Below are 24,442 nucleotides of genomic sequence, written 5' to 3' on the forward strand. Positions count from 1 at the left end.
TGATTATCAATAGCATTATGGTTATGATTAGATAGATATGATACATGACAAATATAATAGATATTTAGTTAAATGTTACTGAAAAACAGACTGAGCATCTACAAAGTATCTAAAATGGACCATGCAAATAAAGTTTAACCAGCATTCCTATTTATACTGTGACAAATGCAGTAAAATTAATAAAATGCAGGTATTGTAGCACAGTAGTGCAGACATCATTTTTTTTTTTTTTGTAAATATTGTTTAGATCTATACATTTGTTGATGCTTTTAACCCTGCTAGAAAAAACAACATAGACCAGCCTAGCTGGTCACCAGCAAAATCAGCATGAATTGGGTTTGGATGCTGGTATGCATCACCGGCACCAGGCCAAAACAGCATGAAATTTATGCAGGTGCATCCCTGACAGGCTAACATGCTCAAACTGCTCAAACACTCTGCTGCCCCACAGAAAGAAATACATGCCATCATACAATGTGTGCTATTGAGTTTGAGTTAATTGTTTTTAGCATTTTCTACTAACATCAACCTGATTCCAACACGCATCAATTCTGATATGCCATCTCTAATTTGTAAGAAAGTAATAATAACTTGTGTATTACCTCAAAGTTAGCATGTCTATAGCTTTGGGCACTGTAGTCTAGAAAAAGCTCCTAACAGCACAAATATGCTGTATTACAATCATACTAAAGCTCTGAATAACCAACAAACACATCTTTCAGTCTCCAGGTGAAAAAACGCCTCAAACCCGTTTGACTAGCATCAACATCCTTGCTTTAACAGCTCATGTTTCTGGCTAGCTGTTATCATTCTGGAGTTTTTCCCCTCATGATGGGCTCTCACTCTTACAGTCCTGCTTCATCTATCTTGAATCTAAGGCAGGCAGGAGGAGGGAGAGTGGAACGCTTAATGTTTAGGGCCAATACTGCCTGTGTCAGCGTTTATGCTGCAAACAAGACTGGATAAATGGAGGTCCTAACCACACCACGGTTAACGGGTGAGCTCTAATTCTATTCCTCTGACAACCGAATTTTAAGCTAAGCAGCTGTAATTTAGCACTAAAAGGTGACTAACAAAGGAGACGGAGCCCCATATTTTTACACTAATGAGCCACCAGGGTACTGCCCCTGATATCACCTGCACGCTAGCCAGTAAAGACTTCTCGCTAATGCTGCCATGAATAGATGTGGCACATGTAGTTCAAGTACAGGCTAAACGCTACGCAATAGCGGTGGTGATTAATCATCTCTAGATGGCTAGCTCTCTGACAACAAGAACACTAATTGGGAACCCCGCTGCTTGCTTCAGCTCAAACTCAGAAGGAGAAAGATATCAAGTCAGAGTGTAGCTAACTTTACTGAATGATTAATTACAGCTAAGGTTAGCATGCAGCTTTTAAAGCTAGATGATTGGAAAGGATGGCAAACCCAACATTTCCTTCACCACTCAAAGTAACCATATAGGCCCCTTTCAAATTTCTGGGTGGTCTCTGAAAGCAAGAAACTACATTTGCAGTTTAGCCGAAACAAATTGTACAGTCAAGCATTCTTTGTCCCCCCAGGGGTTAAAACTCTACACAAAAACCGCCAAACACGCTACTTTACTTTGGCAAACTGTGATTATTAGAGCTATGCCAAGAGGCCTGTATTCCTGTGGGATTTCCACTGGACCTAGCACAATATCTTGTGGCGTGGGACTAATTTTCAGTGTTGTGTGTGGAAGCAGGTGGGAAAAGGACGAAGCACGCATAAAGGAAAAACGTGCAAAATTATAAATCTTATAATTATAAACAGGCTAAATAGAGTGATCACCTAACCTTATTGAACTAAATCTAAACGTGAGAAGTCGTGAGCTGGAGATCATTCTTGCTTTGAGTTTACTGGGAATAAATGAAGCAGTTACTTCACAGTAAGTCTGATGACCTCGACTACTGTGTTTTTCCACAGAGAATAACGTATTTGTGAATAGACTATGTCAAATACTGGATGTCCGTTCTCCTTGAAGGAACTGTGCAGGTGGGAGCAGGTTAAAACATTTTAGTTGGCTGCAGGAGTGGGTAAAATGATTCATATTTTCTGCAGGAGCGGGTGGGTATGGGACTGAAAGCACAGTCCTATGCAGACCTCCAGAACCTCAAATGTCTCAAAAAAAAAAAAGCCCCTGTATAGTAAAGCTCATTTCTGCTGGCTTCCCTACAGGATTATAATAGTATGTTAGCACAATTTTAACAATAATTTACATGATTTTTGGGCTGTTATGGCTAAAACCCAGACATGTGAAGCTTGTTACACACATATCAACTGTGGGGCGTTGTCAAGAGGGACGACACGAGCTCATGGACAAATTCAGGTCAGGGTGGCACTGGTCCAATTTTATTATAACTCTCTCAAAAAAAAAAAAAAAAAAAAAAACATAATCCAAATCAAGGGTCCCTACGGGGACGGCATTCAGTCTCATTATATGCCACCAGCTCTCTCTTTACTGCTACAGGGGGGCGACAATTCAGTCTCCAGTAGGTCTGCCCGTCCGGTTAAGTCCGCTAGGGAGATTGAAGACCTGGAGTGGAATTTTTTCTCACATAATTGGTCCCACGTCTTAGAAATGAAAGCATAATTGGCAGATTTTTTCTCTGAAGGCCTAAAGGCCCAGAGGCTTCACCACTAGTATTTCATCAATTCAGAAAGCTACACTTAACATGAATTCAGGTGACATGATGTTTTGTTGATTTTGTAAGTTAAAATAATGTAACACGTGCTCTACAGAGATCACTGCACATTTTAATACATAATTACTCGTTCTTTGTTAATTGTAAAACAAATGCAGGCTATACAAAAGTTATTTGTGGGCTCCCAAGTAGCACACCATCTAAGTGTTGACTTTATTATTGGGAGATCATGAGTTAGATCCCCAGCAATGCCATAGCCATCCATGGCCGGGTGTCCATGAAAGCATAATTGGCCTTACTCTCTATTGGTGGGTAGGACAGTCCTCCATTTTCCCGCATTACTCAGCATGATGCTAGCCAATGCAGGTGACTATTATGTAACAGAATGGGCAGGTAGCGTTCTCCAAGCATGTCGAGCTGTCCCATCACATTGCATTAGTGGCAGTTTGAAAAGATGTGGCTCTTCAGGTGTCTCAGAAGAAGAGGTGCTTGCCTTTACTCTCCCATCGTTGGCTGCATCGTGTGATTGTGTGTGAAATTAGACATAACCAAATTGTGGAGAAAACAGGAAAAATGTCATTTAAATCTCAAAATTTGCTCACAGTAGATGTGTTAATTTACTTTCACTTCAACACATGTTGCACACATTGCACACAATCGTACCTGCTTCAGAAATCATGAAAGTGGCAAGCTGAAAATGTGAACAGGACCCATTGCTGACCATAAACACACACACACACACACACGCCTACATAACAAACTTACAACAAAACCACAGATGCTGGATATATAAGACACAGAAAGAAAAACACATTCAGAACAGCACAGGTGCAAAAACGCGCATAAAGAGTCGCAAGTGCCCATCGGAATGCAGGGTAAGTTCTCACGTGTGATCACTTGCACTGAAAAAACAGGGACTCTCTCTATCCCACATATGTTCTGTGCCAGAACCGCTGACCCCTTGACCTCTGTGGCATGCCCGTTGCAGTCCCAGGGCACAGGCAAGTGCAGCAAACATGCACATTCATGTTCCGTTGGTGGCACTTTATTTGAAAGGGACGTCATTAAATATTAACCATTGATAAGCATGTTCAGTGCCTTATAAAAGCATTGTTCCTCTCTCCTGTGTCTAACCTGTATTCAGGTTCAGAGTCCGTTCAACTAAAGTGCAACCAACTGTTTGTGACAACACCGATATTCAGACCAATCCTAATGCCACCCCATGCCCATCACCCACTCCCTGTGTGGCAGTCCCTATAGCAATGCTGCCACATCTCCGTGGTAAGCCTGGAACAGCTGTACAGCCACAAGGAGGGGGAGGGGCACTCGGTCAGCTGACACATGCTAGCTCTGTGTGATTCTGACTGTAGTGAGGAAGGTATCTGTGCCCCATGCAAAAACTACAATACCCAGAATTCCTTACCCTGTCCTTCCCTATGAGACACTTTGCAGGAGCAAGAGATAAACAACAGGAGCAAAATTAGTCATAAAGAACAAGTGATTGAGCCTAAGGGTGGGCGATATGAAGTGTAATTTACATCACAATATTTACAAAATTAGTCTCTGGACAATAATAATAATAATAATAATAATAATAATTGTATTAATTTAATATATAGTAGTACACAGTACTGTGCCTTCAGAAACCATCCTTCATTTATTTAACATGCAGTCAAAACGATCATTAAATACAGACTTTTTAGTCACAGGGTAATTTTCTGTTACGTAATATCAAAACATTACTAAAGTAAACTAAATATACATTTTTCCACTCTTTTTCTTTTTTTTACAGCTTCTATTCTTCCCTGGAGGCTTGTTTTGAGTTTTGCAGAGAAATCTGCAGGGATAATTTTCCATACCTATAAAGTTCATTTTCTGCTGGTTACATTCTGGTTACATTTTCTGCTTCCCACAATCCAAACAATCCCAAACACATTCAAAGACGGCTTCCTGACAGCTACACTGAAGCGGGAACATTGCTCAAAGATGAAAGCTTCAAGTGCTGTTTCTCTGATTATTGCGGTTGTTATGTTTCCCATTTTCTTTATTTTTATCATTGTTTGACTTTCTCCTTCCTTATCTAATATCTGACCTCCTCAGAAATATTGATGGAAAAATTAATAACTTGTACTTAATGGCTGTTATGACTGAAAATGTAATAAATGAAGAGTCTCCGACTTTTGCATTTTGTGAAAAAAAAGATAAGATAAGTTAGATTTTTATTATTTGCATTGTTATAATAATAATAAATCAATAAATGATAAACACTGTAATGTGTCTTGTGGGCGGAGCTATTTGTGATTCACCTTTATTATAATAGCCATGATTTGGTCAAATCAATATCAGGCAACAATGCTGTACCAATATTCCCTTACTGTGTCAGCTGTTGTTAACCGCTCACATAAACAAAAATATTTCATATCTTAATCCAAGTGTAGCTGCGTAGATATTAGCACACAGACTTGCAAACATATTGAGAGCAAACACAGATACAACTCAGTTCCTCTCAAAGCCACACAACAATCATATCACACAAAAGAGAAGAAACATAAAAATGCTAACCACTTTATCCTCCTTGAGCCATGCAGTCCAGGAAGCAGAGGAGTGAAAGACACGCAAAGAGGAGGAGGAGGTGAGGAAAAAGGGGAGAGGGAGGGAAAGAAAGTGTGAAATTGGAAATCGAAAATAAATGGTGAGAAATAGAGGCATTGTGTGTGTGTGTGTGTGTGTGAGAGAGAGAGAGAGAGAGAGAGAGAGAGAGAGAGAAGAAGAAAGAGAGAGATAGAGAGAGATAGAGAGAGACCGAGAAGGAGGGGAAGGCAGGGCAGGGAGAGGAGGAAGAGAAGGAGGAGGAAGTGTTAGTGGAGGAAAAAAGTGCCTTCCTTCTGTATGCTAAAACAGACACATTCAGCAAGTGTGACAACGGGTTGTGTTCTAAATCAAACTCTAGTGTCCTACGTTGGAGTGCACTTGATATTAAAGCATCAACACTGTTAAAAGAATACTCCAGTGTTTTTCAGCTGTCAGCTGAAAGTATCTGCCATAAAGCGCTGTGCAAAAGTCAGAGACCACCCTTTCATTCATTACCAGAACGACAGGAATTATACAGAACCCTCAATAACTAAATATAAAATCATTTTTTCAATATTCTGTGTGTCCACTCTGTACCTTTATTATTAAATTCCACTCCTTTCAGGAGACTCGCTTACAGTTCTTCAGAGAAATCTGCAGGTATAGTTTTTACACCTCCAAAGTTCAGTCTTAGAAGTTGGCTGCATTTTCTGCTTCTCACAACCCAACAATCCCAAACACCTTCAGTGATGTTGAGGTCTGGACTCTGGGGTGGTCAGTCCATTATGTTTTGAACATCAACAGCTTCTTTGTTTGATTTGCATTTTTACTATTTCCACAGAAGCTCCTGTGGACGTTTTCAGATCTGAATAAAGAGCGGAGCTTGATTTTCTCCTCTCTCTCAAAGATGAAAGCTTTAAGCGCTGTTTATCCAATTGGGACAGTTTTGGTGTGGACCAAGTCTTGCATGCTTGTTATGAGCCACATTTTCTTTGTATCTTTTAATAAAACTCCTGTTTTTTTTTAAACATCTGAAAAATGGAAAAATTTGGGGAAATTAAACAATTGAAGGGTGGACTCTTGCACAGTACTGTATCTGTAGTGTACATTCGATTATCACGGATAATAATTTTCCTATACTTTAAAAATTACAGAAAAGACTGTTGACTTAAAACACTGTTTTAATGGAAGTCAATGGCCAAATGTTTCATGGGATTTTCTGTTCTTGTACTAAGTAAAATTAAATATCTCAAACTATCATCCATAGTAATCATCTGTATGCTACAGATACAACAGAGATTAGGTTGAAAACATTGGAGTATTCCTTTCATTATTTATAATCCAGGGAGCAAAAAGAACGAGTGATTTCATATATATATATATCATCCAACAGGAAACGTGTATGTTATGGATGGGAGATGAGAACAATACTTCAGGTTCTGCACATGTATGCCCTACACTCTTAAAAAAGATGGTTCTTCAAGGGTTCTTTAGTAAAGCCAATTTGCACGATTAAATGGTTCTTTGCATCATTAACAGATTCTTCAGATTGATGGAGAATATGCTGTGGACAGTTTTACATAGAACCTTTTTAGAAAGGGTTCTATATAGCACCAAAATGTCCTTCTATTGTTATAATGTCATGCTTGTAACAACAGAAGATGTTTGGTGCTCTATAGAACCCTTTCTAAAAAGGTTCTTTAAAGAACCATACAAAATATTTTCTTCATCAATCTGAAGGACCCGTTAATGATGCAAAGAACACTTTAGTCATGAATGTTCATGGTTGTATATAGAACCATTTCTTTACTAAAGAACCCTTGAAGAACCATCTTTGTAAGTGTGTATACATGTAAAAAAAATGAGAATTTGGTCCACGAAAAAAGGACAAAAGAAGAATGAAAGGCAAGTTGAATGGCTGTTAGTTGAATGGCTGTTAGTGGACGGCGTCATGAACCAGCTGAATCCTTCTGATCCTCATGCTGCTGAAGCTACAAGTGTCCTCATATATATATATATATATATATATATATATATATATATATATATATAGTTAGATAATATCTGTGTAAAGAGGTCAGCAGTGAAAATGACTGATGTTGCTGTGATTGTATATGTAATGCCTCCTACAGGAGAAGCAGAGAACTGCAGGTGAGAAATAACATCCATGCGTAAATTAATTAGAGGACAATTCCACTATTTATAAAAATCTTCATAATTAAACCCTTAAAATCCCAGGTTTATTACATACTAAAGCTTATTTTTCAGTAACTACAGGGACTTAGGGCCAGCCACAGGCCCTGGCCATTCAAGGGTTTAAATGTTAATAGGGAAATAAAGCAATTCAGAGTGGTTTATGGAATATTGTAACATAGCATCAATAACAAGGCTAGGCCATTAACCAAAGTATAGAATATTAGTACTCGGTGGAAGATAGCCAGGACTGAAAGACAACAGTGAGTAAACAAGAGTAATGACATGTCTAATACGCAAACAGATGGACCTAAGAGCCAAAAAAAGTCCTGCCTCCTGTGCCAATCTCAACAGCTGCTAATGGCAACAAATGGAACTAAATTTCAAACTCAAAGATCCCATTTAAATACATGAAATCATCAAAAAGTTCAGCTAACTTAAAACAGTAATCCCATGAGACCTGGAAAAGCATTAATCAACTTTGTTGACTTTGACTGACTTAATACCGAGTATAATAATATTTCATTATAATATTATAATATAATTCATCATAATAATATTTTTAAAAATGTGGAGTTCAAATAATATTAACTTTATATTGTGTTTTCTTATCACATACAAGAGCCAGGTTCATGGTTTTTGAGTGTATACTGTATGTATTGTTAAAATATGAACCACAGATATAAGATTACAAGTTTATAAAGTTGTCTTCCATTTTTTGGGCAATACTTTTGGGAAAAGGAACAAAAATTCATAGGAACAAAAGGTTTAGAGAGTAGGGGCCGGGAATGTCTGACCCCTGTGTCTATGAGTCGTCTGAGGAATTTGTTTGAGCCAATCATTTGGATTGTCCATTCACCACATCATACTTAATTTGCATGAAGTTGTGAAAATCTCAATTTATCACGTCACCCTGCTGGAGTATCACTGAATCACGTGTACTGCCACAGGAGATGACTGGTTGCCTGTCACTCTGTCGCCTGTTAATGTGAATGGATGGTTAGATGTCAAGGTTATCAGCAGGGATGGCCATTTAAATTCGAAATTCAAAATGTATAAGGCATTGTTTGAAAAGTATTCAAACCCCCCTCCCCATGTTGGGTGGATGGTGAGCGATGCCCAAAAATCAAAACTGTTGTTTTACTGCACAAACTGTCGCTGATGCATGCTGCCGGTCATGTCCAGCACTGCTCACTGTCTCTGAGCTCTCCTACTCTCTACTACTTAAACTAAATCCAGAAGCGGACCACAAAAAAGCCAACACAGGTGAGATGTGGCTTAATATTTACATCAAGAAAAGCAACCCATCTAAAGTCTTCAAGATAAAGTCAAATGCTAAGCGTCTGTTATTTCTCGTCAAACTTTTATCTTGAAAGCTAGATTGTGACCGTGTAAAATTATTGTACAGTGTAAAATGAGCTTGAGTTTATTGTTTATCTGCACTTTTCTGCAATGCTTCCTATGTGCTATAGCTGTGCTTTGTGCTATCTGCTGGCTCTGCATTGCCCTGTGACGGAAAATTCACACATCACAAAGCTTTTAAATATAGGAATGTATAACTTTTAAAGAGAATGTTTCTTGAATTGTTTATCAAACATCATATTTCATAATATCTAATTTTTTGAAATTTCATAACTGCTTGAAAATTTGAAAATTGAAACTCACCCAAATTATCACTGACATGAGCATGGTGCAATGTTTCGCACATTTTTGTAGTTTTATGCCATATAAAAATGGAATTAAGTCTGTAGTGTGTACTGAAATCTGATGATATAGAATGCAAATCAAATGTAAATATTATTCTTTATATAGCTAACAGTGTAACAGATTATCTGAACAACTGCATTTGAATAGCATAGCAAATGATGATAATAACTGTAGACTTCTAAGCATTAACTAGACTGTCTTCTTGTATTGTACCTATTCAAGCACATTAGAACAGATGGGTCAATGCTCCGTCATTGAAGAACGTACGTTATACAGGGTGTGACCACAGGGGGCAATACCCACTGGGTGGGACGGAAGCAGGGCAGATTGGAGCACAGCATGCTCAGAGAGAGCAATCCATTGTCAGGTAAGTAATGTAGGATGGATTTGGGGGAAGGTTGCTCTTTTTTTAAAGACAGCAGGCTGAGGCAGGAGCCGAAAATACTCCGCCCCATGCAGCGATGCTGGAACCCACCCCAGTCAATGCTCTATTGATGTAAAGGCAAAGGCAGCAGTGAATGGACAGAAGTGCTGGCTAATATCTGCCTACGGGTTCTTTTGGGACTGTTATACACACACACACACACACACACACACACACACACACACACACACACACATATATATATATATATATATATAGTGTTTTTTATTTGTGGTTGTTATCATATATCATATGATGCTTGGCCAATGTCCTGACCCTGAGGATTTTAATAGGATGTTAATATTACCCATGAATGCAACTGAGAACAACTGCTCTCCCTATATGGTAATAAAAGCTGGATTTATCTTTCTTTAATCACCACTGACTCATAAAATACATAAGTATATACAGTCATATGCAAAGGTTTGTTGAGCTTGTAAGAAAAGAAACCTAAATATAGACTTTATATAATATATAAAACATATCCTCTACAGGGCTGAAATTTAAATATTTATTTGCTGAGTAACATATTAGGGGGAAAAAAGAACATACAAAAAAAAGTGCCATAACTTTTGCACAGGTAACATTTTCTGTTTGTTTGTTTTTTATTCTATTCAGCAAATAAACAGTAATTGTGCAGTAAAATTTGCCAGGGGGGTCTTCTCTAGAGAGAACACATAATTTGACCAGGGGTGCTCAAACTTCTTCCTACAACTGTATATATCTCATATTCTGCAATTCAAAATCTGTCTAACAGATTATTATTATTATTTATTTTAAGAGTGTTCTGCCCTGCACAAACTGCCATGACTGAAGCTACAAACAAAATCATGTACAACCTTTAAAATAAAGGTGCTGAAAAGGGTTCTTTAGAGGGATGTCATAGAAGTACCACATTTGGCTCCTTGAAAATCTTTCACTATATAGTTCCTTAGATTAGTAGTTCTCAAACCAGTCCTCAAGGACCTCCAGACAGTCCACATTTTTGCTCTATCCCTATATGCTGCAAGTTAGGTTAGAGCAAAAATCTGGACCATCTGAGGGTCCCTCGGGACAAGTTTGCCAACCACTGCTTTAGAGTGGTGTAAGTGAGTGCACATAATGGATGCGTTCTAGGAAGAACTGATATAGGAAGGGTCTTTAAACCTTTAAACAGATCTCAGACCTCTTTCTCAAACAAGGTTCTTAAAGCGGTTCTTCTATGGCATCGCTCAAAGAACCCATTGTTGCACATTTGGCACCATTGTGGTAAGTCTGTAGCTTAGTGGTTCGAAACGTGAAGTTATTTGATCACTCATGGTAAGCCAGACATCAATACAAGCAAGTGAGTGCATGACTGCACAAGCAAACAACAGATTGAATGAATAAATGGGTGAATGAATGAATGAAGGAATGGGTGGATGGATAGATCAATGGTATTGGTACCATAAGGTTGTGGAAAGAAAGTAGAAAAAAGTAGGTGTAACAGCTTTTTCTCACATTGTTGGAGCGTAGAGACACCCTCCCACCACAGCGGGCGCAGAATTTGGTCTGGCAGTAGGAGCAGATGTGGCCACAGCCATCAGCAAACTTGGTCTTGCGGCAGATCCCGCAGGTGGGGGCGTCGTCCTTGTGGATGGTCTGCTGGCGTTTGGTCTCTGCCCCAATCCGCCTCACTTGCTCCTTATAGCTCTCGAACTGCTGATGAAGTGTTCTGAGAGAAAGAGAGAAACGAAGAATTTACAAGAAGATTTTACAACAGTCCAACCACCCACCCATCAGAAAAAACGGGAAGCCACGCCAGCAAAACCACATTTTAAGCACTGGGGAATCCTCAGAAACTTCTAGGCCTAATAATGTCAGTGAAATAAGAAACTACATGTCTGTAATTGTTTGTTCATTTAGGTATTATGCTTGTTGTTTTAGTTGGAAACAAAAGGTTTAAACTCTTGAAATGCACAACAGAACATTATCCAGTCAGAATATACTTTCCCTGTGGGCATTGGGGGGCTCTCCCATTGAACTGAAGCCCAAACGTGTCAGATTAACCACCAACATAATTGGAAACTGACAGTGGAATCAACCAGTCCCACAACTCAACAGGTAGGACCACTTTTGTGAAAAAAAAATCACTCTACGCCTTCTGAAAGTCCTAAAAACTTTACTTAATGTGAATAGTTGCGGTAGCATCGCAACGTTTCAGTCAGACGTTAGAAATGTAAAATAGTGGTGGCAACTCTATGTCAGGAATCTTTACTGAAAGAGTCACTGCAAAACCACTAAAGTAAAATATATGTTACTGTCTTCTAATGGCTTGAATGATTTAATCTAGGACAAAAATGTTCATGTAAAGTCCTTAAGAAAAAGTTAGCGGCCATCTCGGCAATGCGATTGGGCAGTTATTGGAAGACCAGACTCCTATTCCTTTAAATGGAGAGAAAGTTTATAAAACTAAAACTAAAAGCCACATTAAAGTTTAAAATATACACTTGCAATCACTAACAAACTCAGAAAAAAGGAATTCATGGTTTGTAGTGTTTGATTCAAATAACACACAAAAAACATTTCAGCTTGTTCTGGCTATTGCACATATTTCCACAACAAAATGGGGTTTTTCCTGCTTGCAACTTAACCAAGACGCCTTGTTCAGCGTTACAAGCTTTCCTATTTACTTTCCAACCAGTTACAGGTTTCCTCCTTTTTATCTCTGGTGTTACTTACTATTAGGATCCCATAGAGGTGCTAGTAGAAATGTTTTTTTCCTCATTTCTGACTGATTTTTTACATTTATGGTACCAAATTAAGGCCTAGTTCTAGGAAAGGCTAAAAAAGGAGTACTTATTTTAATTCAGCATTTGCAAATATAAAGTATTTGATGGTTCTCGCTGCTCTCCCCAAGATTTGGGGCAGTCATGGGCTGGAGGTTAGGGATCTGGCCCTGTGACCGGAAGGTTGCCGGTTCGATCCCCAGGGCCGACAGTCCATGACTGAGGTGTCCTTGATCAAGACACCTAACCCCCAACTGCTCCTCGGGGGCCGTGGATAGGGCTGCCCACCGCTCCGGGCAAGTGTGCTCACTTCCCCCTAGTGTGTGTGTTCACTAGTGTGTATGTGGTGTTTCACTTCACGCATGGGTTAAATGCAGAGGTGGAATTTCCCCGGTTGTGAGATCAAAAAAGTATCAGTTAACTTAATAATGGCACTTTATTGAAAAATTGCCAAAAGTAGTTTTGGAGACATATTTGAAGGACTTAGTCGTATATATATATATACACTTTTGGCAATTTTTACTTCAGTTCAGGAGAGTTCAACTTCAGCAGGACCACAAGCAAATAACACCCCACATAGACCTTACACACTAAAAGCAAACCAAGCTGAACCAAAAACATTCAATAGATTAAAATGATCTGTACTTTCTCCAAGAAGGAAATAAACCATCAATGAGTCGCCAAAGAAGCTTGTTGTCTGCTAAAAATAAGATGAGACCATATTCTAGAAAACATTCCTCAGAGGATCGCTGTATTAGCATAGTTGTTCTTGACATTGATGGAGCAGCTAGCGCATCTAATGATCACGCTAAGATACAAACATTACTGAAGGGAATTGCCGAAGCAAAATTTTGGACCATCGTTCCAAAAAGACACATGATTGACATGAATAATTAAAGTATGAGGCAAATCTGTTAGCAGTCCAACCCAGCAAAATCAGCAGTCCTGGAATCCAAAAGCCCTACAAATTCTAGCTGGATACAAATGAACACTGTAAAAGCTCATTCAGCACTGTAGGTGTTAATTCAACATAAGCGTTTTTGTTGTGTGATTAATAACTGTCTCAACTGTGATGGCACAGCTGAGTCTCAATAACAAATGACAAGTATTTTCTCGTTCCTTTTTGCCGTAGCAACCATGTTCTGTTCAAACCTGAACAACAAAAACCTACATTGATGTTATCTGAGCAACAAGGTAAGACTGACTTCATAAAAGAGGCACATTTTTGATAACAAAAAGTCAAAGTAATTCATTGTTACATTGTTATACCCTTCACACAATGAGTTCCAGTTATTCATATCCATGACATGCACAGCTATGAAGGCAAATCTGAACAGTTCACCTCTCTTTGTAGCGCACTGCCATATTCTCTGGTGACTTGTTAGAATTCCCAGAAGACCAAAGCAAACATTTCTAAATCCGAATTCCACTGAGATGCACTACCAGAGCTGTTTTTACACTCTTCCATCTCCTTAGCAAGCGTCCACTGCCGTCTCTCCTTGAATCTGAAGCTTCTCCTGAGGGAAGAGGCAGCAGACTGTGGCCCCAGGTAGCTGGAGCCTGGAAGTGACTTTGGCAGCCTGGGCCTGAAAGATGGTGTTACGCAGAGGGGATTAAACCATGACGTGGAACCTTGAGCGTGGGGTGCCAATGACGATGGCTAATGAGTCTATGAGCCCCAATGACTCGAGTGGCCTGTCCCAAATCATTTCGAGAATGGACCTCTTTGAGATGCTGTCTAAGATGATGTCTAAAATGAGAGTGGCAAAGCAGCAGACGTTGTAGGCTAAATGTATGAAATCTTGCTCACTGCTTGCTGCTGGATTCAATTCCCTGTTGGCTATGCTAGCATTTTTTAGCTGATAACCTACACGTGAAACACAAAAGGTCAGTAGACACTTGCTGTGTCAAAACTGAAACTACACACCAACACAACCAGGTATGCACAGTCACATATTGACATTTCTGATAGGCATCATACTCTGCATATGCTACTCAGCTTTACATTGCATTGTGGGACAATAGTGTTCAACACCATAGCTACATTCCCAAAGTTAGGCTGTAGACTGAGTGGACATTTCTAGACAGTTGCATAATTAAAGGCTAATACAGTCAGAAGAATGGTTTGAATATGGCTGAGAATTGCAGCCTACATTCTGGCAGTTTTTGAGGATGCTAGTGGAATATCCGTCATGCTCTGTAACTGCATTAATCTGACCTGAAGACAGTTCAAGAGAAATGTCAGCAGATGAAACCACTGCATCTGCAACTCCATCTGAAGATTTATGTTCCAATGTAAGTTCATATAAACTGCATTCCAAAAGCTTGTACAAACTGAAATTAGTTTAGGTATCAGCTTTCTAAAATGTATAATGATAGATAATCCAAAATCTGTCTGTTTGTAAGAATGCAAAGACCATATACCTAGTGCTAACGGTACAGAGTTATGCAAATTCTACTATAAGTAGTTTTAAAAAGCCAGTAAAAGACATTTATTACAAATGAACCGTCTGCTTTTCAACTTCTATCGTTCACATTAACAGTCTTTTCAGAAAGCAGCCTTAGGAGAACGATTCATTAAGCATCGTGAAATCCAAACGAGTAGCCTTCATAGAACAGTGCTAAAAAGGGCCAACCTCTCCCAAGTCTCCCATATGTTTGCACTATGTTCCAACACATTTTACATACACACACACACACACACACACACACACACACAAACACACTTTACTTAACTGCCACTTTATTAGGTACCTGTTCAGTTGCTTGTTAACACAAATAGCTAATCAGCCAATCACATGGCCCCAACTCAATGCATGTAGGCATGTAGAGGTGGCCAAGACAACTTACTGTAGTGCAGACCGAGCATCAGAATGGAGAAGAAAGGGGATTTAAGTGACTTTGAACGTGGCGTGGTTGTTGGTGCCAGACGGGCTGGTCTGAGTATTTCAGAAACTGCTGATCTGCTGGGATTTTCACGCACAACCATCTCTAGGGTTTACAGAGAACGGTCCGAAAAAGAGGAAATATCCAGTGAGTGGCAGTCGTGTGGATGAAAATGCCTTGTTGATGTGAGAAGTCAGAGGAGAATGGGCAGACTAGTTTGAGACGATAGAAAGGCAACCGTAACTCAAATAACCAACCAAAATCTCTGAGGAACGTTTCCAACACCTTCTTGAAAGTATGCCATGAAGAATTAAGGCAGTTCTGAAGACAAAAGGAGGTCCAACCTTTTACTAGCAAGGTGTACCTAATATAGTGGCTGGTGAGTGTATATACTTGGTCAAAGTTTGATAAAACTTTAGTGCCTGGCGAAAGCATTATTAAACTTCACTTACATCATTGGAACACATGAGTTCTTTTTGAATACTCTTTCAACACACTTGCAATCATTTGATTCATCCGCTTGAGGAAGGGTTGTGAAACTCAACCCATGTTACAAAATTTTATCCACACGTTGCATGCAGTTATTACACACACAAAATGCAAACTGTCTTAGAGGTTCTACAGTTATTTCTCTTTTAGGAATATCATAGAGTGTTAGAAGAATGTACAGCATAGAGTTTTGTCAGTATGTCTTATATCACAATTTTATGGCCTGGTTCCTACTTAACAGTATTTACAGTGCATGCTGTCTGGCAAACTCTGTAGAGATACTAAAAGATACCAATATATGACCCCCCAGAAACACAAAACATACTCCAAAAAGCATTTCAGATTAGTATTAAGTCTACAATTGGTATGCAGTGGCTGTATTACTTCCCGGAAATGATCTTTGACCTGTGAGAGGTGTGTGGAGTTTGAGAGAAGACAGAGCTCTAGGGCTCTAGGGTCAGTCCTCTCGCCATGGGAACAGCTGTCATGGTAGCAAGAGAGCCGGGCAACAGTCGTCATGGAAACACCACTATGGCAGCTCTCTTCTTCCTGTAAAAACGAGGCTGTGCTCTATTTCGGCAGTTGAGAATAGCAGACGTGCAGGATCAGAGAGACAGAGGGGAGAGAGAGAGAGAACGAAAGAGAGAAAGAGAAAGAAAGAGAGCGAGAGAGAGAGAAAGAGAAAGAAAGAGAGAGGGTGAAAGAAAGAGAGAGAGAGAGAAAGAGAAAGAAAGAGAGAGGGTGAAAGAAAGAGAGAGAGAGAGAGAAAGAGAAAGAAAGAGAGGGCAAAAGAGAGAGAGAGAGAGAGAGAGAGAGAGAGAGAGAGAGAGAGAGAGAGAGAGCTGAATCAAAACCAACTGCAGCTGGTTGATTCGTCCATAAAAAGAGAGAAGTGTGAATTTTAGGACACCTCAAATGTTGCAAGTCTACACAGTTAAATAATGACTCTAAAAAAAAAAAAACAATTACATATTCAGACAAACCCAAGGCATTAACTGAGATACTAATGAGCTATATATAAAAATCATAATTTATAGGGTACTGTATTTCAAACTCTTTTGCTTTTTCTTATTTCTTTTAAAGTTTAGACTTAATTTTTTAAATAAAAATGTTATTTTAAAAAATGCTTCCCCACATTTCCATGTCACTACTGACACAGAAAGAGTTTTTTTTCATCTATAGGTGGAGCCTTATTTTAGTCATGCCCCTGCATCTCTGTCCCTCTTGGTGACCATATACTGAGCAATTATATCCCTTTGTTTTGAAGTAAATTTGTGCCAAAATCTAAAATAACTAAGATTTTGAACCAATAAGGTACAATGATCCATATAACCTTTTTGCCTTTAAAAAGAGCACATTAAAGAAGAGGAACCCAAACATCTGCCATTGAACCTGTGTAAAAGGGTTACTTCAACCAAGTTTCTGAAAATAGTGATGTGCCTTGCTGAGCTGCAAGAGAACAGCAAACTCCAACACTTCTTCACTGAACCTCCTGGAGAACAGATGAAAAAGCAGAGGTGCTGGGCCACTTGGGACGCAAGAAGACTCACGCCTCTTGTCTGTTCTCTTTCTTTTCTTTTTTTTTTAAGAACTGCGGAAACCTCGGAGAACTTTAAGTGTTCTTTTTCTTTGTCTGAGTCAGGGTCATGTGATGTGGATGGTCTCGTGGGGTTGGAGAAGAACATGGGGATGCCCTCATTCTGCCAGGAAGAAATCCGCCTCATTGGGACGCCCAAATGCAGACTAAAAATACAACGACACAACCGAGTTTGTTTGTGTTTAGACTGTGACTTTTTGATTAAATGGAAAGAGCTGCTTATGCGGTGCTGGATGGATGCGGTGCTCAAAAATGCTGGGTTGTTGGGAACGATGGAATAGAAAAAACTATTTGGGTTCCCTCAAAAGCCTTTCAATGGATAGTAAATGAGATGCATGAGTGTGAAGAAGCTTTTTGAGGTTTGAAGAATGCCTACCTAATGAATACCTAATGAAGGTGTTTTTCCCTAGAAGCGTAAATCAAGTACATAGCTTGCAATAATGATTCTACCACTTGATTCATATGTCAGCTCTCATTCAGAGAAAAGTATTTACAATTAAGAGGCCCATATCACACAAAACCAACCTTTTCTCAATGTTCTGCATTAAGAAATAAGACAGTTTGGTGTACTACAGGGGTCGGCAACATGTGGCTCTTTTACCGTCCTGTTGCGGCTCTACGGCAGAATTACACGTTTAGGCCAAAATGAAATAATTCTCATTTGCAGTAAAATTTGTTGATTTCTGTTGATCATTCTACACAGTTTTAACAATAAATGGCCTTAAATGCTGAAGTTATACATATAACTGCTTTTTTACCCTTTAACCCTGAAGGTTGGTGTGCAGACTGGTGGTCACATAGCAACACATTCAACAATCTCACCAGCTAGTAGCAAACGAAAAGGTGAAGAGAAAGAGTTAAGACAGACATCACTAATTTGGAGATAAATGGACTTATTTGCATTTATAGTCATTCCAGCTGGTTTCCTGATACATTTAATCTGCAACAAGAAACTGTCAAACAATAGAAAGTCACGAAGCTAATGTCAGCTTCTAATTCACCAGCATCTTGTTTAAGGTTCACCTTAAATGGTGCAACAGTTAGCTACATATTTAACTACACTCTGATGCCCCAGGAAATGTTTAAGGTGAAACAGGAAAAGCTGGCAAAACAAGAAGCTGGCAAATAAGAAGCTGACCAACCTCGTAAAAGGTCAGATGTTAAAGAGATATTTTTAGTTTCCTGATGGAAATGTGAGAACAGCGGCTATAGCTGAGCTGAAGCTTAAAGCAGAGCAAAGTAAGTCTGCGCTATATTTATATTATATTTTAAGCCTATGTATGTTAGTACATACTGAGGCATATTTACAACCAAAAAGGTGAAATGTAACTTCAGTAAATTTTGTTGACAAAATGGCTCTTCTTAACATTGGGGTTGCCAACCCCAGTGTAGTATGTAAACATTGTTAAAGCATCAAAATGTACAGCCCATATATGGAAACTGCTGCATAATAGCCCATTTGGAATTCACCGTTTCTGTGATGTCACAAAAACCAACACATTTATACATACTTGTTTGGACTACAGCAGTTTAGCCCATTCACGCTAAAGTTATAAGGAATGTTTCAGCCTGTACTGATTTATAAAGAGGAGCAATGCAGGGCAGGCAATCAAAATCAAAACCGATGTAATTTACTTATCAGTTGTAAAGGGGCATGTTTAATCTGGGATAAAGAGGGTTGGAAAATTAATGAATTATTTCACATTATTTTCAGTTCCTTAAAACCACAGAAATGTCATTAGCGGACATATGTAGGATGTGAGCTTCCTCTTCAAATTCACAACAAAAGACAGTTTTGAATTTATTGTGGCTGTCAGGTCACAATCCATTCATACTGAAGTGATAAGAAGTGCAGTAAGTGTGTAGCAGAGTTATAAGATCTCATGACGTGAGAAAAAAACAACAGCTGTGTCTGAAAGTTAAGGAGGTGGTGGGGATTGTGAAAATTTCAATGAAAAAAGAAGGTAGAGATGGAAGATTAAGGGCATTAGACTTTAGGTGCAAGGGATTCGGACATGGCACTTCCCCCAAATTTCAGTTATTCTTTAACTAAATTATGGAAAATACATAAATTATGTAGGAATTAAAATGTTTTTTTGTACATAAAACCACACCAACAATACAAATGGATTTAAAGTCAACTTGGACCTAAAATCAAAATTGATCCTTTTCATTTTGGTAGTTCTTGTTGCTGGTCATTGTGGAGATCACAGTGAAGATCCGTAAAGTGGACAATCTGGCCTCTGTTAAAACTCTTCTTGTAAGATGCTTCGTGAATGCAGGGCTAAAAGGGGGAAACCCCATTATTTCTTTTTCTTTCCTTCCTTCCTGTAGCCACTCTATTACTCTTCTCTCACTTCTTTCAGACAAGGTATCCTCCCCCTCTCTCTCTCTCTCTCTCAGCCTGGCTGGTAATTATCACCCTATGAATACACTGGCAGTGAAAGAGCGAGTGAGAGATCGATGGGGAGATGGAGGATGGATGGATGGGGAAGTGAAGAGAGGAGGAATGTGTGGAGAGGAGGGGCTATTTCTGTCCTGTCAGCTGCTTCTTGGCTGACGCCTCGGAAGGGTGTGACTCTTCTGGGCTTTTTTCCCCTCCTTTGTTGTTTCTCTCACTACCTACTAGTGATAATGTTGCACCAATACCGTATCAGTACAGGTGCCAATACTGGGATTAAATGCTGCATCAGTATCAGCAGAGCAGATAATGCCATGTACAAACAAGCTAACGTTGTCCCCTTCACCTTAATGGCCAAGTTAGGCTTCTTTCAGTAATCTCTCACCTCTTGCTCTGTAGTTAGTTGCAGTCTGAGTTAATGTTGGTCCAGATTGTAATCGAGGGAGAGAATAGAGAGATATATGGTCTGGTGGCCTGCTAGCTGCACTAGTGCTTTCTCTAATACCACCTATGGTGGTCCACTGCAATAGGCAGCTGCATGGTCTTGCGGCCTGGTGCTTCAGTGAAAATGACAGATCCGAGGCTCAACAGCTGCAACTGAAAGCATAATGACTATAATATTTATTGAACTCCAGCAGCATCACAGATGTAAGCATCAGTGTACAGGATGCACACAGAACAACTATGAAGCAGATATGTTAGTACTGTAATCTGTATCAGCAGATACTTGAACATCAGGTATCAGAAAGGGAAAAAAGGTGTATTGGTACACCGCTGTTTAGTGGTATTTCAGAATAAATCAGATATTTCTTGAATTTGTGCATTTATTTAGTGTCATCAACCAAAGGCCAAATCATTGGGAAATGCACAGTGATGGCATAGCCAGGACCATCACTGGCTCTGCTCTCTCTGGGTAGGCAGGATGGTCCTCCCTCTTCCCCCATCACTCAGTGCAATGCTGTAATGAGCCAAAACTCAGTTATAATAAAAGCCAATGAGCAGTTATTCATTCTAAATTATGCTGTACATCAGAGACGGGACTAGTTTCCAACAGGGAAGAATCTGTGTTAATACCTTTCCAGTTAAGTGTTGGCTGAAAAACAGAAAATCTTTGGTAGAGGGAATGTAACTGGTCTTTTTCACTGTTTTGCAGCACTGTTTAAAAGTTAGATAAAACCTGAAGAGAACAGCTTTTAAGACACAGAATAAGACTCAGGACCTGCATTGTACAGTTTCAGATTTATGTCATATAGTCTCACATTTCAAACGTCTGTTCTATTCTAGAATTCAGCCCATTGACTTCTACCACAGGTAAGTGAGGGAAATATGTCAAAATGACTCATAATAATCAACACTATAATAGAATGGGGCTGATATCCAATACTTTTAAACCCATATTGATCAAAGTGGCTTCTTCATGTAAAATAACAATTCATGGAGTTTCTCATCTGATGTAATCTAAGCCATAAAGGAAAGGCAAATGCTATATGATTTCTGAAAACAGGCAATTCTGACTTGCCATAACATCTACAAATTTGAGACACAAAATCAATGAATCGGCCTATTCATGCTCCACCCATAAATGCATTAATTCATAGCAGCTGTTGCTAGGTTGGACAAGCTTACCATAATCACAGATGTTGTTGCTTTAAATAGCCACAACAAAGTCCAGCTCAATAGTACAGTAATAGTACAGTCAACATTACGTAGTGAATATACCAAATTAACTGCCAGCAATAAGTAAAGCTTGTCTAACCTTGCAACAGTCGCTAGGAAAGAACACATGCATGGAGAGGTTAAATAAACAATGGTGTGGGTCTTTTCTTTGAACAATAAACAACATTCAGTGACAAAAGCTGTTCCTCTGAAAGCAACCTTATACGCCTTTTTCTTTATAGGAGGAAGAGAAAGAATAGGTGCTGGACGAAGACCAGAAGAATATCGATCAGCATCTATTCTTATCCCAGTAAGAGCAGTGTCTATGAACAGGAGGGAGATGATGTGTTCTATAGAGAGGGAGAAAGAAGAAGTAAGGAAATGGAGAGATGGAGTGATACAGATAGACAGAGTGGAGAGAAGAGCCACCACAAAGATAAACGACCTCTGGAGAAGATTAGTGGATACGGGAGTCCCTAGACAATCTTTCTCTCTCAATCTCTCACACTCTCTCTCTCTCTCTCTCTCTCTGTATTTCTTTCTCTTGACCATCTATAGAACACTTCATTGTGCAGTAAAATGTAAAAGGGGTACTCTGGTAGAACACCAAAAATGACCAATGCTACATCTGCTCTAAACATGTTTACGTGCCTCCTACAGTGATGCCACGACAGACCTGAGAGATTTTAAAGGCTAGGAAGACCCTCTTCTGATGATCATGGGGGGGTTCCAATGGGTGTATGACATATTAGTGCAATGTGTACTGGGTATTGTAGTGAGAGAGCATGTAAAATAATGAATTCTGCAAAACTGATGAGGGTGAGGGATACAATGCTGGGCTACAGACTAACGTATAACACATATAGCCGCTTTATCCTTGTAGGTCATGGGGCCTGTCCCAGCAGTCATTGGGCGGGGGCGGCAAACATCCTGGACAGGTCGCCAATCCATCGCAGGGCAGACAGACAGATATATAAAATCAAACAGAAATATACACACTTACACCTAGAGGCCAACTGGCCTGACTGCACGATCTTTGGACTGTGGGAGGAAACCAACGCAGACACGGGGAGAACATGCAAAGTCCACACAGAAAGGACCCTGGTCACCTGGCCGGGAATCGAACCCAGGGCCCTCTTGCTTAATATATTACTGAGAATCTACAGTGAAACAAATATGTATGTTTCAAGAACAAGCAATTGAATTATGGGCCTTTTTTAAAAACAGCAATTTATAGCAACTCATTTTTATAACCTTCAACCATTTGTATTTAACAGTCTTGATGGACATGGACAAAAGGAACTGAGAGTTGGAGGAAGAGAGGGCGAGACATAGACAGAGACTTTTAAACGTGTGTTTGAGCAAAAATACAGCCTTATACAAATGTTTGAACATCCTCTGTCGACTTGCATGTTCTGTTGATTTTCCAAATGAAAATAAGTGAACAGACCCTCTACACAGAACATTCTTATGTTTTCCAACATATTGCAAAAACTAAAATCCATAAAGTATAAAATGTGCCATATATTTTAAATTCAGCAAATAAACAGTAACTATGTATTCAAATGTGCAGAAGTATGTTCTCTGTGGATGATGTGTAACTTGTTTTCTCTCAAAAAATCAACAAAGCATGTCATTTAACCAGGGCACCCAAACATTTGCATATGAAATTTAGTCGATCGGCAAAGACAAGTTTGGTGTCTGAAGTTAAAGTTATATTGCGCTGGAGTTATGAGGCTAATGCAGCTATCAAGTAATGTAAGCTTATATTCCACAAGTAATACACTTACTTATGTGCTTTCTGACGCTGTATAATATACTGCTATCTATAAAAATGAACAAAGGTACTCTGTATAGCTCAAAACACCAATAGAAGCCATCGCAAAGCCTGAATTTTGTCTGTACTGTTGTCCATGCTGGGCTGTAAGCTTCCATAACTTGTTAGCTACATTAGCTTCATAGCTTTAGTGTAAAACTAAGGGAGCAAACATCAGACACCGAACATTAGGGCTAAGAGGAGAAACGGCGTACATTTGATTTTTGTTGTTAGACTATTCCTATTCCTGTGTGAGGGAATTGCAGCCTCCCTCACACTAAACTCCCATGTGCACATACACACAGCTCCATACATGAAGGTGAAGTGAGATCGCTATAGTTATCTCATAAACTCAGCCTAATACTCTGCTGTTGATGGTGTTTGTTCTTGTGGTTGCCTGCTGTTGATGCGCACCGATTTATGTATTTATAGACTAGAGTGCTTTTTGTAATGGACTCTATACCTACCCTCTCTCTCTCTTTCACTCTAAATTTTTATAGCAGGTTGCCTGTTCCCTGCCTTCCGGTTTAGCTCTGAAGTCGCTTTTTCATGCTGAAGACTTGTCTTCTATTCATACATACATTTGTTTTCATACTTTATCTGAACATAATAATATGTTCTGTATGCACTGTATATACCCTACATGGCCTAAAGTATGTGGGCATCAGACCTTCAGACTATATTAGCGTGTAGTACACCCTGTTCCATTAATATGGACTGCCCACCTCTATGTGACTATAACAGCCTCCACTTCTGGTAGGATTTCAACAAGATTTTAGCCTGTGTCTGTTAGAATTTGTGCCCGTTTGGTCAAAAGAACGTGAGGCACTGATTTGAACTCCATCCATTTTCCTCATATGTGACACAAATTTGTCATTTTGTGTGGCAGAGTGAACAGCCAAAATCGGACATTTTCAATTCCGATTTGAGATGCTTTCATACGTTGTACTGAAATTCGATACATATCCGATATGTGGCAGTGCGACTCAGTCTGAACAGCCAGATCGGAATTCATGCGACTTTTACATCAGTCCAACTCGATATTCATCATAACCGCACGCTGCTGAGGCTCATTTTGAACAAAACGGCTGAACGTGGCCAGAGGAGTCCAAGGCTGCAGCATCAGAGAACAGTTTAAAGAATCCGAGGAAGAAACACAAACCAAAGAAGAGGCCGTGGCCGAATAACTGCGATGCTGGCGAAGACGAAACTGACAGTTCTGGGAGTGACTGCCGTTCTCTGGCTGTCATGACTGTTTACATCTGGATGAGCCGCCTCGTGAAGTATTGT

At 39.5% G+C, this 24,442-nt stretch overlaps 1 protein-coding gene across 20 annotated transcripts in view; it reads right to left on the reverse strand.

Annotated features, from left to right (window-relative positions):
• The window catches only part of rims1b (regulating synaptic membrane exocytosis 1b), a 105,340-nt gene that overhangs the window by 65,538 nt on the left and 15,360 nt on the right, over window positions 1–24,442 (reverse strand). For 12 of the 20 annotated variants that reach the window (XM_037543701.1, XM_037543695.1, XM_037543702.1 and 9 more), the window contains exons 2-4: window positions 11,040–11,253; window positions 5,228–5,239; window positions 4,089–4,109 (exon numbers count right to left, since the gene is read on the reverse strand). In XM_037543701.1, coding sequence (XP_037399598.1) covers window positions 4,089–4,109; window positions 5,228–5,239; window positions 11,040–11,253 — 247 coding nt within the window. Of the gene's footprint in view, window positions 1–4,088; window positions 4,110–5,227; window positions 5,240–11,039; window positions 11,254–13,649; window positions 13,822–24,442 lie in introns of those variants that run through there. The other 8 variants (XM_037543711.1, XM_037543699.1, XM_037543697.1 and 5 more) reach the window with 4 other exon arrangements.

This window comes from Pygocentrus nattereri, chromosome 12 (genome assembly GCF_015220715.1).
Source record: "Pygocentrus nattereri isolate fPygNat1 chromosome 12, fPygNat1.pri, whole genome shotgun sequence".
NCBI lineage: Eukaryota > Metazoa > Chordata > Actinopteri > Characiformes > Serrasalmidae > Pygocentrus > Pygocentrus nattereri.